Source organism: Haliotis cracherodii, unplaced genomic scaffold (assembly GCF_022045235.1).
Source record: "Haliotis cracherodii isolate W230 unplaced genomic scaffold, xgHalCrac1.p SCAF_2, whole genome shotgun sequence".
Lineage (NCBI taxonomy): Eukaryota > Metazoa > Mollusca > Gastropoda > Lepetellida > Haliotidae > Haliotis > Haliotis cracherodii.
The window spans coordinates 53707014-53733650 of record NW_027266275.1 but is presented as its reverse complement, the minus strand read 5'-3'; the positions used below and the strand labels follow the sequence as shown (position 1 = coordinate 53733650).

Sequence of the window (26637 nt, the reverse complement as noted above, 5' to 3'; positions counted from 1 at the left end):
CTTATCAGAGTAATAGATCTAATGTTATTGTTAATGAGACTGAACAAACATTAGAGCTGGTGTAGATCCAATCTCATCCAAATCAGATCTTAGTTCTCTCTACTATTGAACAAAGATCTGAAGGCATCCCATTACAGGTCACATCAGAATGACCTTTCGCGAATTTTGACCAACCCATGAAATGACAAAATAACAAGAAGTCAACATTAGCCAATCAGAAAGCAGCTTTCTTGAGCTTTACGGCAGTGGTTTCAAACTGTCAACTTCAATATATTTTGACAATGTTTTGGATTTAAACTTTGAAAACTGAACAAAAGATATTTCTGGAATGTCTAACAGATGGCCGAGATTGTACAGCAGTACTTACCACAAGAAAGTCTCTTAGGTTTCAAATGTTTACCCCACTGAATCAAGAGATAGACGATGATTTTGGCAGAATCTGTCATACAGCCTGAAAATGTCATTCAGAATACCCTGTATCAGCCTTTTTGAGATTGCCTGATTAGAAAACACATTCCGACTGTTGCTGTCCCGATCTGGTGACAGTCTGGTTGGATGAAAGACAGATCCGTAATGGACTGTCCTCAGATCTTTGATTGCAGCAGCGACAAATAAGATCTGATTCTAATGAGAACAGAACATTTCAGCCACCCCTCATAACATGGCCAGTTTTCTGTCACCTTTTTAATATTTTTAATTTAATGCCACAAGTAATACTTACATTTGACTTCTCTATACATTCACTAAAGGCCTTAATTTCTTCCGAACATTTGCTTTCATTAAATTCGTTGTTCTTCCAACAAGCCATCATGACGTTCATTTGCTGCAGACATACTGCAACTGAAATAGTGATGTCAATATTAGTACAGGAGAAAGACTCAAAAGGATATGTAGCTCACAAAAGGTTTGGGAGTAATGTTCTTTATCAGGCATACTTTTTTGGATTTCAATTAGCACTGAGTGGGCGAATGAACTTGTGTTGCTGCCAGCTTGAAGCTAGGCAAGGCAAGGCTAATGAGACAATCTAATTAGCCAACAATTTACCACCATCTCTATCACAAATAACTAATGCTCATTTACCTCATGATCAGCACCTGATTGTTTGTCTTGATCTGCATGCACGGTGGCTGAGAAGCTAACGCTAACTCTAACCCTAACTCACACCTGATCCTAATGATCGTAAAGGGGAACCTAACCCTAAGGTTTTTAAAGTGGAGTTTGAATGGCAAGGGTGTTCCAACCCTCAGGATCCTGAAGGGGTGTTAGATCAAAAAAGGGTATGCAACACTAATGATCAAAGAGAGGCCAAGTGAAGCCAGAGCCACAGCTGCCAGATGCCAAGGAGCACTTTAAGCTGCAACCGGTAAACTGCAGTCTTGCCAAATTTTTTGTTGTTTGCAACACCCTTATTGTTCAAATTCTAAATAATGTAAATTAAAATTCTAAAAAAGCTGGTGTAGGAAATCATGTAAATTAGGGTAATCACATAGGGTAACGGACATCAACTGGCTATTGAACCTGTAAACAATACTGAATATATATGATAGAAGAAAATCTGGAAGTTGTATGTATCTTGTAGTCAATCGTCTCTCTTATTACTCACGTTTTGGCCGTAAATTGTTTCCTAAAGGTCATTGGGGAGGGGTGGGTGGTGGCGGGTGGTTCCTACTTGAGCAGCGTGTTTTATGTTCCACCACAAATTATGATGAGCCGAGCGCAGAATAGTAGGAATGCCTTGATTGGTCGCGAACAGTGTTGCTGGCAAATAGCTGTCCCACAGGAGTTTACCTCTGATCGGGTCAAGGGTCTGCCTAGTGATATATAAGGACCTAGTACTGCAGCATTCAGTGTTTTATGAGCTCGGGATTCCCGACAAGTAAGTCCACTCTAGTTCGCGGATATTTGACACCGACTCTTGATTAACAAAAGACCTCTATCTTAAGTTGTAGAATAGGTTGTTATATACCTGGGTGTGGGAGAAATTAGGAAGTAAGTAGATTCGTAGTGTAGGTAGATTTATTAATATAGTTTGGTTAAAGTTTCCTTAGGGGAGAAGTAGGGTTAGGAATAAGTAGGCTTAGGGGTAAGAATATGTAGTACATAGAAAATGGGTTTTATAGATTGTTTCTCAATTTCATATCTTGTTACCATTTCACTTTTGTTATTCATTAAAATATATTATCTTTTCAAGAAGCCTTTCTGTCTTTATTCCCCCGCCTAATGTACCATACTACAGAGTCTCCCAGCTGACTGACTCAGCGTTAGAAATTGGCACAAGTCCTGTAGTTCTTACCAAACTGCCCAATAGTAAAGGTATCCTAAGGACTAGTAGAAGTTGGCCCATTTTAAAGATCTTCCTATATGTTATCATTATAAGGACTAGTGGACAAAAACTGTTAGTTTCTAACCCTGTGACTGACTTAAACCAGCACATTTACAATCTTATTGAACACAACACAAAATCGACTTGAGTCAGTAGTGGGATTCGATCTAGACACTCTGCAGAGCCAGTGAACTCTACTGTCACTGGGTTGCCTCAGGCAAGGCATGCCTATTACACTGGCATAATGTTGACATCCATAGCCAAGGCCAGGCCAAGGACTAACTCAGTTATTTTACTTGTCACAGCGAAGTCTATTGCCTCATAGCTTGTAGAATCATTGCTGGCACAAGTTATTAAATACAAATTCATTCCCTTATATCAACAGATACTATCGCTCTAATGACAAACTGATTAAAACAATCTTACCTTGTGTTTTTCCCCCAGTGTCTGGCACAGAATCTTTCAATATAGGTGGCAACAGAATTTTGTACGTCGGTACCGGTTTATAGTTTTCAAACTTTCTCAGAGGTTTAAGTCCAGAACATAAGATACCATTCAAACGCGGCATAATGAAATATTGTAAATGTGGGTTTTGTCAGATATATTCAAATCATAATGAATTTGTAACAACACGTCATAAGATTAAGAAAATCATATCATATCATGCATGCAGCAATTCAGCAGACGGCAGAATACTAGTAGTCTCAAAACTAGTCCTAAGACTAATGATGGCGCATTTACCAAAACAAATATCTCATAAAAACAACACGTACTCAGGTTTTTCTATTTTATAACAATATGCATGATAAATTTCACTGTTGTAGAAGATGACAATTTTCACAAAACATTCCACGTAGATTTATACTGAAAGTATTGATAATGTTTTAAGGAAGGAAAGGACAATATGAAGATTGTCTTCCGGTTGTCGTAAACTAAGAAACACCACACATGTATAAACGTAACAACACAGTTTTCGTCCATGGTTGTTTTTTAAACATTTGATCATTGTTAAACCCTGACTTACATCAGTATATCAGATCAGTAAATCTTTTGTAGTTCTGAACGCGTAACTGGTGTTTTTGTTAGGCAGTAAAGCGGTACGTTGTAATCAGGAGACAGAAGCTCAGTCCACGAGAGTCGCAAATTGGCTCTATTTCCGTTGGAGGGAAAAGCGGAATATAGTTCGAGAAGACGGGTGACAAATTTTACTTTGAGTCATCATTATTTGTTTTCCCAAATGGGTGATCGTTTAAAAGAATTACGTGAGAAGTCACTGAAACGAAAGCAACTTCTTGCACAAGCCGTAAGCATGGGTTTTTCAATTTGTTATGGTTAGAGTATTGGACCCGGGTACTTGGCCTTGATCATGTTGATCCGACGCCTCCTTAGTGTTTTTTGGTATATGCTTTCAGGGTTACAAGAGTGTAAGACTAGATGTCTAGCAGCGACAGAATGGGGCTACTTTTAGCTAATAAACTTTTGCAGACTAACATTTTTCCTCACCTCTAAACCACCGGAACTCGATGATAGCGTGTATTCCGAATGTGACTGGCCAAGAATGATTCCTGTGTTGCTGTAAATAACGGCTGACATTTCCAGGAAGATGGTCTTAATTTGGCACACACACACACACACACACACACACACACACACACACACACTACCTAGCTGCAGCCCTCTGTGCATATACATTTTCTTTGGTAACAAGTTAATAGGCATTATCCAGGTCATCAATGCTGTAATTTGATCTATAATGACCACGAACGGTGGTACTGGTCTGCAAGAACATAAAGAAATATCTTAGAACCATTGGAACAAACCGTAAATTTGTATATTAAGAGATGTCCCGAAAACGTTTCCATATTACTTTTAAATAGTTATGATTGGTATTAAGTTTGTAGAGTATATTTCAACAACGTTTTTGTAACTATAGTAAGAATACCTTCCTGATTTCCATATGGTGCCGATTTTTGTCAGAGAGGGTCGGAGTGACCTTTATCACTGACGATTCAACCCAGTGGGATTATGCAGAGGGATACAGCTTTTTGGAACTCATTGAGGAGTTATATCATCTTATGCCTGTACTCCATCCTCAAGTGACAGAAAATTCACCACCTAAGACAGCTGTAAGATGCCTGAATACGGAGGATGTTATGCTCCGACATCATCTCAACATATCCACCAGATATTGCCATGGATGCCATGGCCGAGTTATGCAGGCAACGTGGTACATCAAGCTCCTGAAAGTTTACTCAAACTCAGACATGATGACCAGCTACCCTGACATCCATTGAAGCAGAAGTTGTATCAGACCCATGATTCTCCAAACCATCAAGTGTTGGACGAGGACTTTATGAAGCAAGTACTAGTACGCACCCCTAATACTAAAGTCACGTTACCAGCTTCCCGGATTTAAGACCTGTCTACAGAGTCCAGACATTCAATGGACATTGGCGCATATATTAACTGGTTTGTCGCCGGAACCATGTCATAGACTAGATCAGACAAGACACAACTGAAAGAAGCCAGGTATCGACCATCAGTATCAACCTAGCTGTCAAGGCACATGGATCTTCCTATCCCCCAAAGTGTTCCTGGGATCAGAAATGCTTGTCATATAAACAATCACCTAAGAAGAAGTTTGTCCCCTCCGGGAAGGATTCATTCCGACCAAGTCTGGGTACGACAAACATCAGTCTTCTCAGGATTCGTTTTGTCAGCCCGACTACAAGAAACGAGGATCCTATTGCAGGGGAAGAGGTGAACAGAGATTCTGACTTCCTTGCCATTTATTCCGCTGTTGTAGACCCTTTTGACCTGGTTATGTCTATGGACTGTGATTTACGCCTACTGTCTTTCAACATAATGCTGACTCTGATGACAGTCTTCTGTCATACGCCGAAAATTGGAAGCAGAATAGGCGTCGTGGCTCATGGATACAAACTGCATTTTAAGAGGCATCCCATCCTGGCATCTCAGGCCGTCGGCCGCAGATTTTGTCTAGTCAGAACCAAGGCAGCGGCAGCAGATCTGGACGTCAAGAAGCTACTAAAGAAGCAAGCCATTCAGAAACTATCGGAGATCTACAAGACCCAAGGTTTTTACTCTCCGGTATTCTTAGTTCCGAAGAAGAATTCGCCGAACATGAGGATGATAATAGAATTAAAGATCCTCAACAAATCATTCCTGGTACCTCCTCCAAAGTTCCAGATGGAATCCGTACGGAAGTTGCGGTCAACTTTGAGGACAGGAGATTGGCTCATCAGCCTAGACCTACAAGATGCTTATCTTCATGTCCTGATACACCCATCGTCACTGATGTACCTGTGCAAGAGAAATTTCAGAGGAAATTATCTCAGGTCAGGATTAGAATAAGTGATTTATGGTTTTCAGAAGAGGATTACTGTCAGTTACACAGGGAGTTACTAGAGGCAGATCCCGCCGGGTCCCTCTGGTATATTCTGGCAAAGATGTAAAAGAGGTAGAAGATTCGCAAGAATTATCGAACAATAGTTATTGTTAATAATTCTAAGAATATTACATCAGAAACACTCCCACCCACCTCCCCAATTTATCTGCCTCTAGTGGTTAGTTGTTGGAAAGAAGTGAGATTTCCCACCATTACGCACATCATAGCTTCGGTTGCTATAGTGCTATTCGGGAACAACTAATTGATGTAAAATCAACAGATAGCAGATTTAAAATGCTGGTATCACTGGGTATTTCCTGGTTGGCTATAAATATTATAACATTCACAGTGCCCTCTATCCCATACATTTCTGCCCTACAATATCCCATTTTATCTGAAATGTAAAAACAAATTATTCAGGGTTGTGATTCACCTGTAAAAGGAAAGAATATTGACTGAGGAAATAAACATACTGTATAGCGTGAAGTTTCAAATGTTAAATTTATAGCGATTTAATCTACAGGTAACCTAGCTCTACATTGAAAACACAGTATGTTTATCTCCATTCTACCATGACTATACACAACACAAACTGTTTAGTATTTTCAAATATAATTAGTGAAGAGGCATTGGTTGAGTCCAGTGTTTTGAGTGGGTTATCCATCTGAATGACGGAATCACTGACAACAGCCTGTAAACATAATATGGCGCTCAAGCAGTTTGTTTACATCATAATACGTAACTCGAATATATGACGGGCATTGCAAGCATATAAGCACGGCAACTTGGTAAGCCAACATGAGGTGGGCACCACTAAAGAAAACTAAGCAGGCTTTGCAAAGCTTTTATTTTACCGCACATCACCATTTTGACAGCATAGTGCTCATTCTATGTGTGTTTTCTGCACAAAATGTATTGCCACACATCCTTTGAATATTGTAGTAACCACAACTATGTATGCTGTAACTTGTAATTGTAGATATAGTTAATTAAATATGCCATTCCGACAATGACTGAAAATAGTACTATTCTATGAATATTTGCTTCCACAGTGATGCGGCCCGTCAAACCAGCTGTTTCAATTAGAGGGTGTTTATCGTGAATTAATAGCCCCTGATTGACCAATCAGAATCATGTAATTTCCAAATTCATGGTAGAATTCATGTTATATTTCATTATATATGTTTGTTTTATTTCAGTTGGGTGTCAGTTCTCCTGATGGATTAAAAACAGTACTCAAGACAGGAGATGGCCAAGAAGAGAAAAAGCCATCGACGTATGTATTTTAAAACACTGACAGTACTGCAGTCATATGCAATGGTGGTCAGCTTTTCAGTCTCTGACTTGGGCATTAGTCAGTGTAGAGTAAAATCTGATTCATTCAAGTAACTTTTGCTCATGACCCCTGTAATATGACCAAGTATGGTGCAGTGTCTGAAATAGCTGCCTACCCGTCTGCCAGCATCTGGTGACTTTTTCGATCGGGCTGCCCGGCTGTCTGGCAAATAATTTTAAGACTACTTACGTATTCAGTAATATCATAACTCCTTGTAGATTCTCAAATAATTGTTTGCATTATTTCAACTGAATTGAGACATGATTTGTCTCTTTTTTTTCATGATTTTTCTTATACTGTCATTGGCAAGCCATTAGGAAGTAACTACCATTTCATTGGTCAATCTAGTCTTAAATTTAGTGTATTGGGATTGATATTAAAATATTATGCAAGGATACATTTAAGTTCAATATTGTCTGAATGTGGGAAGGTAACTTTGAAGATGGGCATGAAACATTTATTGGTCACCTACCCTACTGTCTTGTTAGGTTTAAAATCGTTTCGAACACTGGAATTATGGAAGAAGGTAATGAATAAGAAGGGTCATAACTTTGTGTACTCTGCTGCCAATCGACTCTTCATGATTGAAGTTTGTGCTTTTCAGAAGCAGACAAGCTGACTCTCCAGTTGTGAAGAAAAGAACGGAGGAGCACCAGGCTGAGGAACCATATGTTAAGAGTGATTCCAACCCCAAATTGAAAGATGTCAGTACCACACTTACAGTCAATACGTCATATGTAAACAGTAGATTGATCTATTAAAGAAATACTGGAATGTCCATGATGACAAGCATGTCTTGGCATGGACCCAGAACATAATCAAAGAATGTAGTGAACACAACAGATGTCACTCAGTGACTTCATTTGTTGAACAGAATAGTAAATAGTATTCTTCATTTTTGCTGTATACCTTTTGTTTTGTCCATTATATTTATCAAAGTATTTACGGTATCACTGTCACTGAATGATATTCCTATTTCCAGATGTGGCTTATATAATACATTTCATCCACCCTTCCTATCTTTGTAACATGCTGTAACAAATCAATTCAACAAGAACATAACAAGGATTCCTTGTCATAACCCCCCTCAATTTCGAGTTAAATTTGTTGTCAATCGGTAGAGCTCAAAATTAGTCATACGTTGAAGAAATGAAAGCTTCTTTTTTTTTAAATTACTTAGCAATTATATGACCTACCCCTTCTACAGTGCTGTATTTTCTGTAAACAATCTGTGATATACACAAAAATATCTGGGCTCAGTACCGGGCACTTATAACGATTACTTACAGATTGTTTGGAAATTTGTCAGGGGTGCTTATCAGATTGGGATACTGCATGGCTTATACAGATAAAAAAACATTCTGTGCTTACTGAGTAAAGATTATAATCCCCAAATAACAGTGAAAAATGAATTTAGGAATGTAACATCCTCTCATTTTAGAATGATGGAGAAAGAGATGACTTTGATACGGAAGAGATGTATAGAGACTCCAGCACCTTCCTGAAGGTAAGTCACCGTAAGGCAATACCAGCTAGTCATGTTTGCGGGGGGAAAAAGGATATGAAGTTCAAGACAGTTCCAGTTGTAAGAGCTTGTCTATGCCAAAACATTTGGCAGAGGTAAAAACTGCAAAAATTAATGTTCATGATCGTACAAATAGCTTTGTTCTATGGCTTATGATTGTTTTACATATTCTGGTAGAAAAGTAGGGGTGTGAAATATAACTGGTATACTAGAATATTGCAATACGACTGTCAGCAATGCAAGTATCACATTACAACATTACAACCCTAGCATATATATGATATTTTCGAATACAGTCACAAAAGACTTGATATATAATTATATAAATTATGTCTGCTATCTTGAGGCATTTGGATGGACTGGGTTCCTGTCTAAACCATGTAAACAGCACACGCTCCACACTGTTTACATTAACATTCCATATTGATGAAGTAATTGGTAGTTTCATTTATTCATACTCCCGATCTCGCAATCTGAAATTTGGATTATTGAATGAAAAAGTACCATTTGAACAGTACAAATACAACTAAATCGCAATACAGCCCTCCTTATTGGGATATATTTAAGTACAATGTACGTGCAAGTACACCAACCCTAAAGAGAAGTACCATGACGCAATGTTTGTGTTAGACATGAACACATCCTCCTTTCATCAAACTTTTTAACCATTTGGGACAGGTTCTTTTTGTGATCATATCTGATGAATCAAGTCATATGTGTCCGGTATCAATCAGTTGAAGTAAAAGTATGGAAATCTGAACATTCACCTTTTGGTTTCACATCATATATGTCATCAGTATTCCAGCATCTTCCTGAGGCAAGGGAGTTAACTGACTGTAAAAGTCCAGTTTCCACCCTTGAAGGACTGGGCTGGAATTCTGGAGTTACATTTTGGCTGGGCTAACGAGTCACTGCATAGTCCAATCAAAATCGCATAACAAACTAAAAAACATGGATTCCAACAATGAACATGCATATTGCGATTGACTGCAGGATTTGCAAAGATATCTTCCTAATCTATTCATGTTTTTAATCAAGGTGCTCAAATGATTTGATGCACTTCTTGAGATAGATTTTATTACAATATAGGTCTTGATTATTGATCAGATCGTCTTGACTTTTTGTTTGAAGCAAATGTCAAGTGATATGACTGGTGGAATCTGATTAGTCAATAGGAGGGACATGGAAGGGACATAATTCATAATAGTGACTGGTGGTGCTGTGATCGAAATTCCAGCATAGATCAGCAAGGGTAGAAACTGGACTTTTGTAGTCAGTTGACACCTTTGCCTTGGGAAGATAGTATTCCAGTTATGTCATAGCTGCCAGAAAATAATTACGACTGAACCAAGCAGACCAGTGACTAAAGCATGAGCACTGATCCAGGCCATCAAGCACAGTGACACAGACTGAAACTAGTTGTACAGCCTGGCCCTGTGAGGATCCGGGTTAGAACAGGCGACTCACAGGATTGGGTGGTCAGGCTCTCCATCTTGGTTTGTACATGTTATTGTATCCAAATTGCATAGGACTGCTGAGTTAAACCACAAAGAAAATCATGTAGGTAATGAATACATCTTCTTCTGTGTGTGTCAGAAGATGAAAGTTGCAGTTATATTGTTGATGTTACTCTAATGAATGACATGTTCTGGTTTCAGGGGCTACAGAGCGCCAACCCTCACAATGACTACTGCCAAAACTTTGTAGACACCGGTGAAAGACCCCAGAACTTCATTCGTGATGTTGGTAAGGAACATCCCTGTAGAGTAGAAAAGACCCCAGGTTCTCTGTGCAACTGAATGGAGGTTGAGGTGGATACAATATATGTTGTGGATGATTGTGTGTCATTATTGTGTCGAGGGCACAGGTGGCCCTGACATTGAAGGCGTCAGAATATGCTGTGCAGAGTTGCATCCCTTGGGCATGCCACAAAACTATGATTTTGGGTTTGAATCCTGGTTTGCACCGATTATGTTTCCTGGTTTGTCAGCACCATACCTGTGCTTGTGGGTTTCACTGAAGTTGTAAACGTCTGAGACCTGTATCACTTAGTCTTTTCGCCCCACATTAAGCTGACACACTGTTATATAACTGGAATACTGTTCAAAGCAACATTAAATCATAGCGCACTCTCTCATTGTTGTGGACTGCCTCCTTGGTCAAGTGGTAGAGCCTCCACCTGGAGAGTGGAAGGTCTGGGATTTGATCCCCGGCCGTGTCATACCACAAGACTTTTAAAGGTGGTACTTGTTGTTACCCTTCCTGACGCTTGGCATAAAGTGGTTAAAACAAGGACTGGTTAGCTCGGAGTCAGTATAATGTGTCTGATTGGGGTATTCATGTATTCAAATGAAAGTAGTGAAAACAAATGAATGCAAATTGAAAAGCTTATCTCTATAACATCATCATCAGAATTTTTTGTTTCAAAAGATTTCATAATGATGATGGACCAAAATTAGCAGGTTCTGAATCAGTTCATTCAAGCACAAACTGTAAACTGACAAACTGACAACTGTACTTCCTCTTTAAGCATCATCAGCAGAGTTTAAGATTCTAATGTTGATTGACTGTTTTCAGGTTTAGCCAACAGGTTTGAAGAGTACCCAAAACTGCGAGAACTCATCCGACTGAAGGACGAACTCATATCAAAGACCAGTTCTCCTCCCATGTAAGTCACAATCCATGATCTTGTCACTGTGACCTGTGAAGATTCCTGGTTAGAATAGGTCTTATTAGATACTACCGGTAAGCTAGAAATTCTGCCAACAACTGAGGACCATATTAGCTTTCACTGATTTTCTCAGGTACTACAACTGTGACCTGGAGACATTTGACCTCCGAGAGCTTCAGTGCAAGTTTGATGTGATCTTGGTTGAGCCCCCTCTAGTGGAGTACCAGAGAACTAAAGGCGTTGTGTTTGATCGATACTGGAACTGGGACGAGGTATGTTTGGTTGAACAGTCTGGAACAAGGATGTTACAACTGCCTTTGGTCTATGTGAGAAGAACATGTATGTCAACACAAGTATAGTTGTAAAAGTGGTTTGACTTTAAAAATTCCTTGATCAAATTATACCATTTATTCTATCAGACGAAAAATAGCAGAAATAAAACTAATAACTCATTTGTAAATATTAAACAGATCAGGTTAATTGAGGCAGAACATACTGACATACAATTTACAAATGATGTGTACACCTTTCAACAATGTGGAACCAGGTACATTAGATTTGCTGCTACTTCAGATTGAACGCTTAGATGTTCCTGCAATAGCAGCACAGAGGTCCTTCTTGTGGATCTGGTGTGGCAATGCGGAGGGTCTAGAGAGAGGCAGACAGGTGAGAATAGTTCTACACATTTGGCACAGTACAAGATATCGCTCTTATATACACCAGGTATCTTTTTGATGCATATAAGGCCTTTTCTTAAATCAGAGTTTACCATTTTTTTGTGATAATTGCTTATAGATGTGTAGGAATGTTCTTCGTAACTATTTCTGAATGTGTGTGCAGTGTCTTCTAGTGGGTCACGCCGCCTAATGTTTGGTGTACATTGTGTTTTGTGTTCAACAGGTTTTGCATATGTCAGAAAGAAAATGAGTAAATATTTTTCAAAAGTATTTTTCAGGCTGTCAAATCCATGAACTAAATGAACAATGTTAAGTATCTCCTATTGAATCATTTAACCCGCAAAGATCCGTGTTAGAACTGGTTTTCAGCAACCCATGCATGTCCACCTCGTAAAGATCCGGCTTAGAATTGGTCTTCAGTAACCCATGCTTGTCGTAAGAGGCAACTAAAGGGATCAGGTGGTCAGGCTCGCTGACTTGGTTGATGTTACCGTATCCCAATTGTGTGGATCAGTGTTCAGACTCGATTATTTACAGACCACCGTCATTGCTGAGTTCAGGGTTAAGCAACAAAAAACTAACTATTAAATCATTTACAACAATTGTCCTTGAAACAAAAGTATTGTCATGTCAAGGTGTAAGGCATTCTGTTTGTTGCTTCAAACTATAGTATGCAGCTTCATTGGGCTAACTTAACCTTTCTTTTCTCATAAGAATGGATAACGAAACTGACCTGTGCTAGTTTCTATATGTATGATATGTGCGTTTTACAATTTCCAGACTTGTACAGACTAAGATGGTTTGATATTTACAATAGTGACTGTGCATTATTTCAGTGTTTGAAGAGATGGGGCTTCAGACGATGTGAAGATATTTGTTGGATCAAGACAAACATCAAGAATCCTGGCCACAACAAAAATCTGGAACCCAATGCAATCTTCCAAAGAACAAAGGTGAGACTTTTGCACAGGCATCATCTTGTTCGGTATAAGAGTATCATTTGCAAGTTAAATCACCACTTTTGTAATTCCCAACTTCAAGATCTTTAGCATATCATGAGTGAGTCAAACATTTACACCTGGACTGAATGGGCTCCAGTCATTTGAACATGGCACTTGTTTAAATTATGAACAGATTTTATCAAGAGAGTCCACCAAAAACTTTCAGGATAATATCTATGTGCACATACAATTGTAGCCTGAGGGTAATTTTTGTAAACCCTTGTTTTGTTTAGTTGTAGATAATCTGTGTTAATATCAGTAAATCTAATTTTTGAGCCAAGCTTTCACAGCTGCCGTTAAAGTAGGAATCTACCAAGCAGTCTTCATGGTATGCTTATCTGTATGTGACCTGCAGGAACACTGTCTGATGGGGATCAAGGGCACAGTTAAGAGAAGTACAGACGGAGACTTCATCCATGCCAATGTCGACATAGACCTCATCATAGAAGAGGAGCCTGCATATGGGTGTAAAGACAAGCCGGTGGAAATATTCCATATCATTGAACACTTCTGTCTTGGCAGGAGAAGAATCCATTTGTTTGCCAGAGACAGTACCATCAGACCAGGTTGGCTGTCTATTGGTTCTGAAGTCACAAGCAGTAACTTTGACCCAGAGGTTTATTCCAATTTGTTTCCTGACGAGTCTCATCATGTGACTGGATGTACGGAGGAGATCGAGAGACTTCGACCAAAGTCACCTCAGCCCAAAAATAAAAACAATAATTCAGATCGGGGAGGAAAGGGCCAAGGGAGAGGTTCAAACAACCGAGGTGGGCAGCAAAGGGGAGGTCACTCTAATCGCAACATGAGAGGAGGACATCCAGGCAGGGGCAACATGAGAAGGGGTATGGGACGAGGGGGATTCAAACCCAGGAATGCACGATGATAGATCACTTTGAAGATGCATTATGTAAATACTGCCTTTTATTAAAAAAATTAAAATAACAGGATTTTAACAGATTCGTATTTAGGCAATCTTTTCTACCACTTTAAATTTTAAGTAACAGTAAGCATGTTGCCATCTCAAACTAAGCAATGAAAGATATAATTTGTACTGATTTATGGTGACCAAATGTCAATAAAATTGTAAATGCTGTCATGCCATATCATGTAAATAAATCATTGTCATCATCTGTGTTTGTTCAGACTTGTTTCAAATATACTTCAGAGTGAGTGGAAGATTAAGTGTGAAGGAGTTAAGCACCAAGACAAACCCTTTTCATAAACATTTATTCACTTGTGTTTCACTATTTTACACAGTTGAACGTCTTGCAAAACATTGTCAAAGACTGCATAAATAACAATGCAGTTGGCTTGGTAACTGTCTTGATGGAGGACTCGAGATGATCCCGAGCACAATACACTTTAACACACATAAGTCCTAAGTTCCACAGAGTTACTTGTACAGCTCATCCAAATAGGGTGTTCCAGACAGATTTCCAACTGCAGCCATGGAGGGCTTGCCATTGATCATCCTCTTGGCAACCTGTCCAACACAAAGCAAACACTGAATATACTGAACAAATCACACATAATGTGTTTCTGTGACAAATGGCAATCTTCTGTGTTAGATTTCAATTCTGAGTGAGAGTATGGTTATACACTGTTTTTAGCAATATCACAGCAGGGGACACCAGAAATGGGCTTCACACATTGTACCCATGTCAGGTCTTCGACGTGAAGAGTGAACGCTTTACCCACTACCCAACCTTACAGTTCTGATAAAGCTGGTGAGTCTGAGCCCAACACTTCTGCATGAGCAATGATCCATGCCATTTGAGAACAATGACATGAAATCAGCCAAATTGCAGAGCCTGTTTGTTGTTAGTGAATTGGCCTTTTCACAAGAAAGGACTGAGGACCTATTTGGACCCAGTGTCTACACTTGGCATTTGTAAATAAGAAAATATACTGTATTACAATTATCATACACTACTGTCACACATTATAACCAGCCAGTCCCCATTTGTCAAGTCTTTAATGCCAAGCATGGGGAACTGGGGCCCCACAGGATAAACAAGTCTTAAGCACTTACGATATATTCTACACAAATCCACACAAAGTTACTCTGTTTCAAATTTCTGGTAATGCTTTCTAATACTGATTATCTGAGCAAGTCACTATATTGACAAACGCTACTTAAGGAGAAGGGCTATTATTCCGAAAAGCGTACTAACATTAACTACATCAGCCGTGGTGGTAGCGTCAATCATCCTGGTGACCTCTTCCACTGGTATGATTTGTTGGTGACCGAGAGCCTGTTCTCCCAGGTCAGCCATGACTCCCGCCTGGCTCTCATTGGCCATCAACACTGTGGCCTTCAGTTGGTTCCTGTAAGACGTTTCATTTTAAATACCGGTAATATTATAACAATTCAAAGGAAACATTTATGTTGCAAAGTTGAGTACCTAACAAAGGCAAATGACTCAACATGTCACATGTGGCCTAAGATTGACCTAAATCCATAAAACCATTCATATTTCCAGACGCTATTTCTGTCAATCTGTCAATTCTGCCCATATATACAGAAACTAGTACACAGCAATGGGAGAACTGCAAACATTATCTTTGAGTGGCATACAGCATGTGTAACTGAACCTAGCTGATGACAAGATGGTATTAATTATCAAGCAAATGATAACAGTGTTAGAATCTAACATAGCTACAACTGTAATAAAGAAGTTCACCATCCATACCATCTTGTCATCAGTTCCAAAACATTCTAGAGATATTTGCTCCAATCAAAATAATGAGTTAACCAGTGACAACTTACTTTGCCCTGGCTACCTCCTGATCTGTGACACCTTTGGTGACCGAGGCAAACTGGTTGAAGGCCGCTCTCAATACCTGGAACAGGCCAAATACATAAACTCAAGAACATAGCAAGTGTGTGTGGTTTGAAGCTGTTTATAGCATTAATTCCAGCAATATCACGACAGGGAACACCAGAAAGGTGTTTCAAACATGTAGGGACTTGAACCTCTTGTCTTCGGCATGACGAGCGAATGCTTTAATCACTATAGGCTACCCAACCACCCATCAAGAACATATTCAGGGACGTTGATGTACTATGTTGAATCAAACACTTATGAAGAATCAACGTCCACAAAACATTGGTATGAGGCCAGCTAAAGCCATCTTGGTCATATCATATCAATATCATACCAATAGTTAGTATTTCTAAGAACAACAATGAAAGGTTTACATAATATTGTATCCGAAACAGAATATAGTAGGTTGATTAGTTATTTTACTACTGATAACAGTGACATATATATATAATTTCTTCATGAAAATTAAAGACTTTGCTATGCTATAATACACAAAAAACATCTAAGTGCAACAAGTGATGAAAATAATTCTTAGTACAGTCAAACACTGTTGTGTCGAAGTTGAAGGGACCTACATAAATACTTTGAGCTTTGACACAACCAAACATGATGAATAAAGAAGGCACACGCAGGAACCAAGCTTTTACTTGTTAGTTCGAAATATGAAAGTTCGACACAATGGTGTTAGACTGTATGTTGGTGAGATCTGAGGAGTAACTAGTCCCATAAACATGCACCAAAGATTACCTGTCCAATTTCATCTGGTTGAGCTACAGCAGAGAATCCGAACAGCCCTCCATCTGTGTAATTGGCATTTAAGCAGGTAACCTGTCAGAAAAGATAAATAAATAGACAATTAAATAATAATTAAATAGAGTGTGAGCTAACGAAAAGAAGTCATTGGTGACAACACAAAGGACAGATATCAGATCCTAAAGTATGTAAAAACAGCAGTTTGATCTACGTTTGGTGATCTTTGTAAACAGTAAACTACTGAATTAAGGATGATTCAAGCATAAACTACATGTAGTCACAAAAAACATAGTGTCTTTTAAAGTAGAGTTTTCATTTCATGTATTCAACACAAATATATGTACCAAGCAAGAAGCAACTTACAGCGAAAGGCTGAGAGCAGGCCCCTGAGACAGCTTGTCCCAGCTTGGAGACTGTGGTGTTAGGGCTGTACTTGATGAATGGACCGGTGCCCATGATGTTCTGAAGCACACCCACAGGAAGCAGCTCCTTGGCAGCTAGGCTGCAAGAACCAAAACCCAGTTATCGACTTCTACTATATGTATGTACAGGTACATACTTTCCTTGCAATCTACTATGGCAGAAACCTGCGAATCTACACCTGGCAAGATGTCCCTGCCTCCAGAACTCTCCACCTTCCCTCGACCAGTATCTGACCGACCTGGCAGACCCAGCCATATATATGGATCTCAGTAAGATATCTAGCAACATTTGGGATCTAACCTCTACTTAGTAGCCTGGTGTATATACAGGGACTTGCTTAGAAATATGTACTCCAATAAACCACTTTGATAATTAGTTCATATTACAACATTCAACCTTGTAATCCTTCTAAAATTCAATAGCAGATTTACATCATAAGCACATGACACCTTGCAATTGTAGAGGAAAAGGTTGATAAAGATGGATTGATCGTTGTTTATTGCAGCACTCCGCAATATTCCAACTAAATAACGTCAATCTGTAAATAATTGAGCTATGGCCAGAAAATCTACAGATTGACACTGAGCAGTCAATCTATGCAATTGGGATGCAATGATATGCATCAACCAAGCCAACGAGTGCCCGTCCATTCACATTAGTCGCCTCTTTAGAAAACGCATGGGTTGCTGAAGACCAGTTCTAACCCATAGGGTGGTTCATAAAGATGATTAGAGCTTAACATTGTCATGACAACATAGTCAATCTAAAACAGAGCCATATGCTTACATTGTAAGAAAATTGGCGCGAGTGCGTGTGATTTTATGCCTCTATTAGCAATATTCCAGAAATATCACCAGAATTCATATATTGTACATGTCGGGAATCAAAACAAGGGCTTTTGGCATGATGAGCCAACACTAGGCTACCTCATCCCCCGCCCAAAAGAGAGGAAAAACAGTGATGCAGAATGCCAGTTGTCACAACGTCCTTATCAGTTACACAATACAGCTTGATCATTATAGAACATAGCTTCATGTCACATGTAAAGGTCTGTCCATATCAACAATTCCCAATATTCTTTTGACCTGCTTAACAGTCAATATTACACCCATGCAACAACAATATTACACTCATGCAACAACAAACACATCATACCCTCTCGTTCCCTGATTTCTAGGCCGGCAGCTTTCACACAAATAAACATTTATTATTTTAGCTCATGTATATAGTTTTACAACATTATTTTGCGTCAAGTTCTATTTCAAGAGGACCCTGTGTGATTCTAATGTCATTAAAGGTCCCCTAACCTATGCTTGGCGTACGAGGCAACTGACTAGATGCGGTGGTCAGGCTTGGTGATCATATCCGACACCATATCAATCACTGGTTTATCGGTTCCAGATGTACAGGCAGACATGATAGAGCTGGAATATTGCTCACTGCGGCATCCAACTTAAAGAGTGAAAATTTAAATTTATATTCAAACATATTTGGTTTAATCTCCCACATACTGATGATCAAAGTGGAAACCTAGTACAATTAACTGTCAAACAATTTTATCCAGCATCTTGGATGACACAGTGAACACATAATTTCAGCCTTTCCTTGAGACAAAAATATTCAAGGAAGCAAAAGATATTTGACATGACCACAAAATCTAATCAGAACCACCATCTGTGCTAGTTATTACGTAACCTTCCAAACTCAATGACTACCTTCCAATGATATCTTATCACGTCTTTAACATGTTTAGTGAAGCATGATAAAACAAAGATTTGGTTTTTAAACATTACTCAGTGACCTAAACAAACAGATTTTTTATCCCCAGATCAGCGATTGTTTATGCAGTGTACACACTCACCTTGGTCCTTCAACTGCCACTGCAGCGTATGTCAGAGGACCATCATTGGCCACACGGATTTCACCTGCAACACACAAGTGTTAACCGATTCAGGCATCAGGAACATGATAAAGTTATCAACACCTCAATTTTCATATAAATCCAGGAAGCCATATAATTCCACATAAATCCTAATGGTCCCATCAACCATGCTAGTCTCATGAAGAAAACAAGTATTTGTCACAAAGTGACGAAATGTCCCCCGCCTGTATATGCACCATAGTACCAAATATGAAGACAATCCAGTGTTTAGTTCTTGAGATATCGCGGCAACACCGTTTTCCAACTCCAAAAGCAGATTTGCCTGCTGTGACCTTGAAAATGAGGTCAAGGTCACCAAAACCGACTGGTGTCTGCGGAGTCTGCATATACACCATAGTTCTAAATATGAAGACAATCCAGTGTTTAGTTCTTGAGATATCGCGGCAACAAACAAGTGGGACGTACGGACGGACGGTCGTGAATACTATATCCCCCGCTTCGCGCTTTCGCGCTGCGGGGGACAATAAATGGATTGGTGGTCAGGCTCAGTGACTTCGTTGATTTCATCATATTCCAACCATGTGAGAAGCTTCTCATTATATCGATCAGTACCATGTCTGGTCCAGACTCAATTATTTACAGGCTGCTATCATACAGCTGGAATAGTATGTGGGCTGCTCAAAATAACAAAGAAACCTATTTATCATCAATATCCATTTTGTGAGCTCTGACATGTCACAAGACAATTTATTATCAAGCATACCTCCTCCATGATACTGAGCTTGTTCTGATGCGGCGCCAGCGGAGCTAAATGGGGTGAACTTCTTGGCCAGGTTGACGAGAACGTCGTGGTCAACCCCAGCACCGACCAGTGCCATCCTCTCACCAGTAAAGTAGTTCTTCACATAATGGAGCAGCTGCCAGACAGAGGCAAGGTGATTAGTCACTCCCTTTACTATTGTTGTCCTTCAATCATAACCTGTTACTATCAAACCTACAGTGTTTCATCCTCTATATCTCTATAGGACTTGCATTTCGGTAAACCTACACTAACACCTAGATCTGTTCCTGTAATTCTCAATTTCAAATTACCTACTCAAGAGTACTTGGATGCTCATTTTGTATTGGAGACTATGTAATTGCAGGGTATATATAACTGCAGATCACTTGGTCGCTGTTTCTGTGCGGTTCAATCTTTTTAGGACACTGACCAATTTCTGCCTAAGAAGGTACTTTTCAAATTATGAAAGGATATAGAAGCATATAACATCAAAAGTTGATAATATCACGATTTGTCCAAATACATTTTGTCTCTAGCAAAATCACTGCTTCATATAGACATGGTTCCTTAATCTGGTCATAATGTTTCATTTCATATCCTTAAAAATATTCATGATCCCACCTACATCCTGGATGTTTACTAACCTGTTCCGGGCTGTACTTGCCAACCATGAACTTGGGGGCATAGACGGAACGTCCAAGTGTGTTCCTGAAAGCCGCCTGGTGGAGGAGCTCAAACAGTCCTGGCAAATGTACATTGTACATTCAATCAACCATTACACGTACAACACAACTGCTGTTGACTTCTAGACAATTACTTACACATTCAGTTTCTGTTCCAAACATTCCATAAAACACAATGCTCATATTTCATTGCCAAACATTCCCTGATTATGATTTAGCAAAATGAATACTCATAATATGTATAGGGGTGGTGCGGTAGCCAAGTGGTCGAAGCATTCTCCCATCTTGGCCAAGTCCTGTTTTGTGTCCTCATATGGGAGTATTGCATGAATGCATTTGGAGCTTCACCCACCTTGATATATATTGCCAAAATTGATTTTAAAAATACTCACTAACTTTGAATATTATGTATATGTAAAATATCTTAGTATTCGTATACAAACTTGAGTAGCATACATGATGTAGTTTTATCACACAGACAATTAAACATTTCAGGTCCAGCAGCTATATCCACATCTTTCCTGAAACAGATGGTGACAAATCTGATAATGTGTCTACTTACTGACTTGTGGTTGGGTTTCCAAGATGGCAAGATCTAAATCAAGTTTGGACTGCAAATCAGACAGCTCCCATGGTTTATAGGAAGGGCCAGTAGTGACCTCACGTAAAAGCTCGACAACTTCATCTCTGCAAAAAACATCCTTTCAACTTTATTATCAATTACAAAAGAAATTCTTATTACTCATATCTGACACATCAGATATATCTGATAAGCTTACTTCATGGAATATTTTAGATTTTGTTTATTTAGTATTGTTACATAACATATAGTTGGATGGGTGACCACGTTCCGCTGCTTCCCTCCTGAGTGTTTCTCGGACTTCAGTCCTGCCCCAACTGAAGCATGTGTAGCACATGTGGGTTCTCCTTAGGCAAGTGGCTGTTTCGAAATGGGCCTCTGTTCACCCAGCAGTGAATGAGTACCCAGTAGGATGAGATGGTAATGTGTCAGATAACCTTCTAGCACCTCGAAGGCAGCTTGTGTCCCATACTCCTCAGGGAGACGAGAATGATAAACAAGTGCACACTGATCCATAGACAAGGGTAATAATGTTGACCTTGTGTGCGGAGTCTTACGTAATATAAGCACGACTCTGCACAACAAATTGTCATCCTGTAGACCACTGATTCACAACACTCAACACATGCACACAATATTATGAAAGTTTGACTCACACATTGTCTCTGGTGCAGTCAGAACTGTATGACATATACTCTCTTGAGGTACTGCACCTGAAATGTTTGATTAAGTATAAACAAAATAAGTATATCGAACAAGAAAATGAAAATAGGCTACATCAAATGATGTAAGAGATGGTACTGTATTCTACGTAATAAGCGCAAATATTGCCATGGGCGCTTATTACGTCGAATACAGTAATATATATTTTGATATAACACTCCAAAATAGCACACTTTTACCATGCTATGTATTATCAAGGCTAACAGGATAGGTCATGCATTCATATGTTTCCCTCAAGGAAATTCTGTAGCATGTTTCTGCAATTTCAATCTGGCTTAATATCTCGTCTTAATCTTATTTAAAAAGGTTCTCTGATCATACTTAAACTATGACACTGATAACTTGACTTACATTAAGTTCCCTCCAATCTGTTGAATGCCTCTAGTTATTTTAAACTGTGATGCTTTTTGTGTGCTCTGCAAAGGAAATTACACCTAATTATATAGTAAGCAACATACATAACCTAATAACAGTTCAACATGTTTAAGTTTAAATGGAATGTTTGTAATTGTTCACCACAGATTTTGTGTAAGTTGCTATTATCATCTACTGTCAAGACCTGAATTTGCAGTAAAAGTAGTTTCTTGCAAAATAGACTTTATAAAATAGACAACATGACCATATTCAATTTTATAAATATGATACATAGGTAGTAATCATGGTAATAGAAAATACAGAAAAATCACAATTCTGTTAGAAAATAAGAGGAGCCCTGGGATCCTTAAAGATTTCTGCTTTGGTACTTGAATTATAGGGAAACGTAATGTTATAAGTAAATCTTTTATATACCAAGCCTGCAGCAGCTCGGAGGCAGTGAGTCACACCAAGGTTATCTCCTGATTCAAATCTTGATCCAGCATTTACTACAACAGCCACACTGGAAAGTGGGGAGTAGTTCTCAAGGGAGGCAACTATCATACCATTGGGCAACTTGGTCAGCTGAAAGTAAAACATTACATTTACATAGGGCAAAGCTGAGACTGGACATTTCAGCTTAGATATATACCGTATCTTCTTGAGTATAGTGCGGACCCATGTATAATGCGCTACCCCCTCTAGCGGGTTCAGTATTTTGGAGAAAAAAATCGAATACCGTATTCGACGTAATAAGCGCCCCGCTCTAATAAGCGCCCACGGCGATATTTGCTAATATATTGACCAGTGAACAATCCCAATTAGCACCCCTTCGGATTGATGAATGTACACAAGACTTATTTATTCGCGTATAATACGCACTCGTGTGATATATGCACCCTTAATTACAGGCAATTAAATTCTGGAAAAATATATGTCGTATATAAACATTTCAGGCTGTCAGCATAAACCACGAAATACATCTTTCAACTCTGTTGTTTTTTTACCAGAATATTATTCTAATAAGAGCCCCCTTTTTTCTAATTTTGAGAGCGCCCTGGGCGCTTACTACGTAGAATACGGTACCAAGCACAAGAAAAAAAATTACACTGTACCCCTTCAGCAAAGTCCGGCAAACAAACGGGTGAATTTGAGATACATTTACATAGGGCAAAGCTGAGACTGGACATTTCAGCTTAGATATATACCGTATTTTCTTGAGTATAGTGTGCACCCATGTATAATGCGCTACCCCCTCTAGCGGGTTCAGTATTTTGGAGGAAAAAAATCGAATACCAAGCGCAGAAAAAAATTACACCGTACCCCTTCAGCAAAGTCCGGTAAACGAACGGGTGTATTTGAGATAAAAAAATCACCAGACATGTTGATTTACTGTTTGGATAGTATTCATTGTTCTGCTAGGCATTGTTTTATATCCAGGGATTAAGATTACCTTGTGTATTTTCTCGTAAACTAAGCCGGAAACAGCAATCAGCTGTACACACGTTTTCTTGGAATCGACCAGTGATTCGGTCAAGACACACCCAATGATATAACTTTACAGAATTTTTATGCAAGGATCGGCAAAAATTGTATCTGAAACTATTTTTTTTATCAGGAATAATATATTCCAATATATTGTTAATTTAGATGCAGCCTTTACTAAACATATTTAAAATAATAATAACCCTAAGCGAAGCAGCTGATTGCTATTCCCGGGTATTATTTTTTACATGGAACCAGTCTGACCAGTCACCGTCAAGGCTCACTCACACGTGATCGTGAGAATTACATGTTGACATAGAATCGTCAAACAAAATATGACTTTTAACGAGTCAAAGTATGGCATTTATGATATATGTATCCATTCTCTGTCAACTCAAGTTGGTTTCAAGGCGTCAATAGCGGTAATCTGACCGTGGTTGCTGTTAATAACGGTTTCGATTTCGCCGAAATTAATAAAAGCAATATTAAAAGGAATTTTGAATAAAATTAATGAAATAAGTTCCAAACATAAGTCCAGATATACAAAGAACACTTTTAATAGCCAGACAGTGTAATTCAGTATGGATTTGTTGACATGGTATTTCCGGTGTTTCGTGCTCACAGTAATGTCTTTCCATGGGGGGAAAAAAACATCAAAACTCATAATTCGTGTATAATGCGCACCCCCTTCTACACAGCTGTGTTTTTGGAAAAAAAGTGTGCACAATACTCAAGAAAATACGGTACATGCCGTAGCAACTGAAAAGAAACACCATATCAGTACATAGATTAATGATACTAGAAACATCAGAAAGACTCTTAATGAAAGAGTTTCAAAGATGTGTAATAAGTAGTATTACATGTTGGGATTCAATCTCTAAACTTGTGATGGATTTGAAATTAGACATCATCATTCAACCAATTATCTCTAATAGTGGTGTAACAATACGGCGATACAGTACTGTATTGCAATACAAGGCACACAATACAATATATCGATTTACAGCAACTGTATCGTGTGTATCACGATACAGTTGTATTGGTGTAAAATGCATTAATAATAACAGAAACTGTTCAACAACGAGCTTATACAGATTGTCTAGTATTTCCCAGTTGGCTATAAACAGCATCACCTACACAGTGCCCTCTAGCCGATATATTCTGGCCCTACAATCTTGCATTATTATATCTGAAATTTAAAAATAAATGATTCAGGGTTGTGATTCACCAGCAACAAGAAAGAATATCAACTAATGAAAGAAAAGTCCTGTATTGAAGTTCATTATTCAATGCTCGAGAGATGACTGCTCACCTTTGGTGCTTGCTTGGTCAGACTGACTCCTGCTTCAGACTGTGCTGTGGCAGCCTGGCTTGACATCAGCCGACCCTAGACAGAAGTGCATAATGGTATGTAGTAGTGTACTATGTAGTATGTACCATGAGTTAAAGGTAATAATACTATAACGGAAAAATAACATTCATACTTTCAGCATCCTTCCGAGATATTCAAATTTACCACTTTATTATTTAAAGGGCGGGGATAGACAATCTTGGGGATTATTAACCAAAATTTCTTTGCATTAATTTCTAAACTATACATTAAATTTAGAATTATTGTCACATTCCTATCAATACAATTAACTTAGGTTTAACCATTTGAAATGCCCTCTTTTTACAGTGACAAGATGTCACTTTCCAAACAAAACAATCAATTCAAGTTTTGCTAATTGGGCTGGTATCCAGCTACCAGACTTAGCCTGCCTGTGTAGAAAGGAGCTTAGTGCTTATATTGTGCTTAGGTGCCTTTGGAAGACTCATTGAAATAATGTGTTCCAATGCATTAGTAATAAATGAAGTGATGAAGCTCATGCAAGCTTTCAAAGTCATCATGGTCAAATCATAACTTGATGAAATGTTTTATTATATATGTTCTTCTCATTGACTATTGTTTGCGGTAAACATGTACATATACATGTATATGTACTGATATATTTGTGTGTGTGTGTGTGTGTGTGTGTGTGTGTGTGTGTGTGTGTGTGTGTGTGTGTGTGTGTGTGTGTGTGTGTGTGTGTGTGTGTGTGTCTCTGTGAGTGTGTGTGTGTGTGTGTGTGTACAAAAGCACCTGAGATTTTTGGTACAAATTTGTTTGGGGAACACAATCACATTGGTCTATATCCTGATGATTTTTGGTTGGTTGGTTATCGCCGCTCTCAGCAATATTCCAGCTATATGACAGCGGTCTGTAAATGATTGAGACAATCCAGTGACTGATATCATGAGCATAGATCCACGCATTTGGGATCGATGACATGCATCAACCAAGTCAGCGAGCATGATCATCCGATCCCGTTAGTCGCCTCTTACGACAAGCATCGACTTCGCCTTTTACAGCAAGCATAGGTTGGTGAAGACCTATTCTACCCCGGATCTGATGATTTGGGGAAAGATGGTGATGGACCCTACAAAATGAAGGATATGGTAAGCTCTGTTAATTTCTATCCCTGCTTGGTGTAACCTTCTTTATCATATTTTGGTTAAATGCTGCACACATATGACACATACAAGTCAGCATAACATAATAAGCATGGCAAGGCAAGAGAGATCAGAATAGTTAGCATGACAGTGCTGCATCAAGTAAACTAAATATCTTCACAAAATGAAGGATGTTATACTTTTAGTGTCCGTCCTGACATTTTCGATCATGCAACATATTTATCAATTATAGTGTAGTCGACACTTCTCGAAAATGTACATTGAATGATTGATGTAGGCCTAGAACCTAATGTTTGTCATTGATAAAGGTGACGCATAACCGTGAACATAATATCATACACACGTAGACGTTTCAAAACCACATATTCTATCAATATCAATACTTTCTCACTCATAACCAAACTGAAACTATTACACTTGTCGTGTTTGTATCGAACGCGACATTTCAAGCTGACAACACGTTCGGTCATCAGCCGGATTCTCATTGCAACTAAGAATACTTGAGAATGTTTGTCGTAGAATCTGAAAGAATTATATGCAAAAGTAATATGAGCGTGTGTCGTTCATCGATACCTTCAGGGTCCCCATAAACCTCCTAGATGCTCGAGTTGCCATGGTCTTAACTTGCCCTTGACTTGCCCCAAGTTCGGAGCTCCGGCAAATGGCTGCTGTCACGTGATCGTTTGACGTTTATCTCCCTTGGAATA

The 26637-nt window shown here is 38.9% G+C and overlaps 3 protein-coding genes across 3 annotated transcripts in view; 1 reads left to right on the top strand and 2 right to left on the bottom strand.

The window, feature by feature from the left end:
- The window catches only part of LOC139468237 (small ribosomal subunit protein mS37-like), a 31423-nt gene extending 28326 nt beyond the window's left edge, over nt 1-3097 (bottom strand). The window contains exons 1-2 of the mRNA XM_071250070.1: nt 2750-3097; nt 722-840 (exon numbers count right to left, since the gene is read on the bottom strand). Coding sequence (XP_071106171.1) covers nt 722-840; nt 2750-2891 — 261 coding nt within the window. The 5' untranslated portion in view covers nt 2892-3097. The remainder of the gene's footprint in view (nt 1-721; nt 841-2749) is intronic.
- A 385-nt stretch (nt 3098-3482) lies between these two features.
- Nucleotides 3483-14063, top strand: LOC139468234 (N(6)-adenosine-methyltransferase non-catalytic subunit METTL14-like). The gene is made up of 10 exons (XM_071250068.1): nt 3483-3626; nt 6932-7008; nt 7673-7772; nt 8510-8575; nt 10252-10339; nt 11171-11261; nt 11398-11536; nt 11838-11930; nt 12778-12894; nt 13298-14063. Exons 1-10 carry the CDS (start codon nt 3561-3563, stop codon nt 13826-13828), a joined length of 1368 nt encoding a protein of 455 aa, XP_071106169.1. The 5' UTR covers nt 3483-3560; the 3' UTR covers nt 13829-14063.
- Nucleotides 14064-14196: 133 nt separating this feature from the next.
- On the bottom strand, nt 14197-26613 carry LOC139468233 (cytochrome b-c1 complex subunit 2, mitochondrial-like). Its single transcript, XM_071250067.1, has 14 exons — nt 26504-26613; nt 24750-24824; nt 22388-22537; nt 21950-22014; nt 21532-21588; nt 20858-20982; nt 20257-20354; nt 19595-19748; nt 18811-18874; nt 16890-17028; nt 16521-16601; nt 15716-15789; nt 15120-15273; nt 14197-14428 (listed from the first exon to the last, which is right to left on the bottom strand). Exons 1-14 carry the CDS (start codon nt 26543-26545, stop codon nt 14339-14341), a joined length of 1368 nt encoding a protein of 455 aa, XP_071106168.1. The 5' UTR covers nt 26546-26613; the 3' UTR covers nt 14197-14338.
- Between the last annotated feature and the right edge of the window lie 24 nt (nt 26614-26637).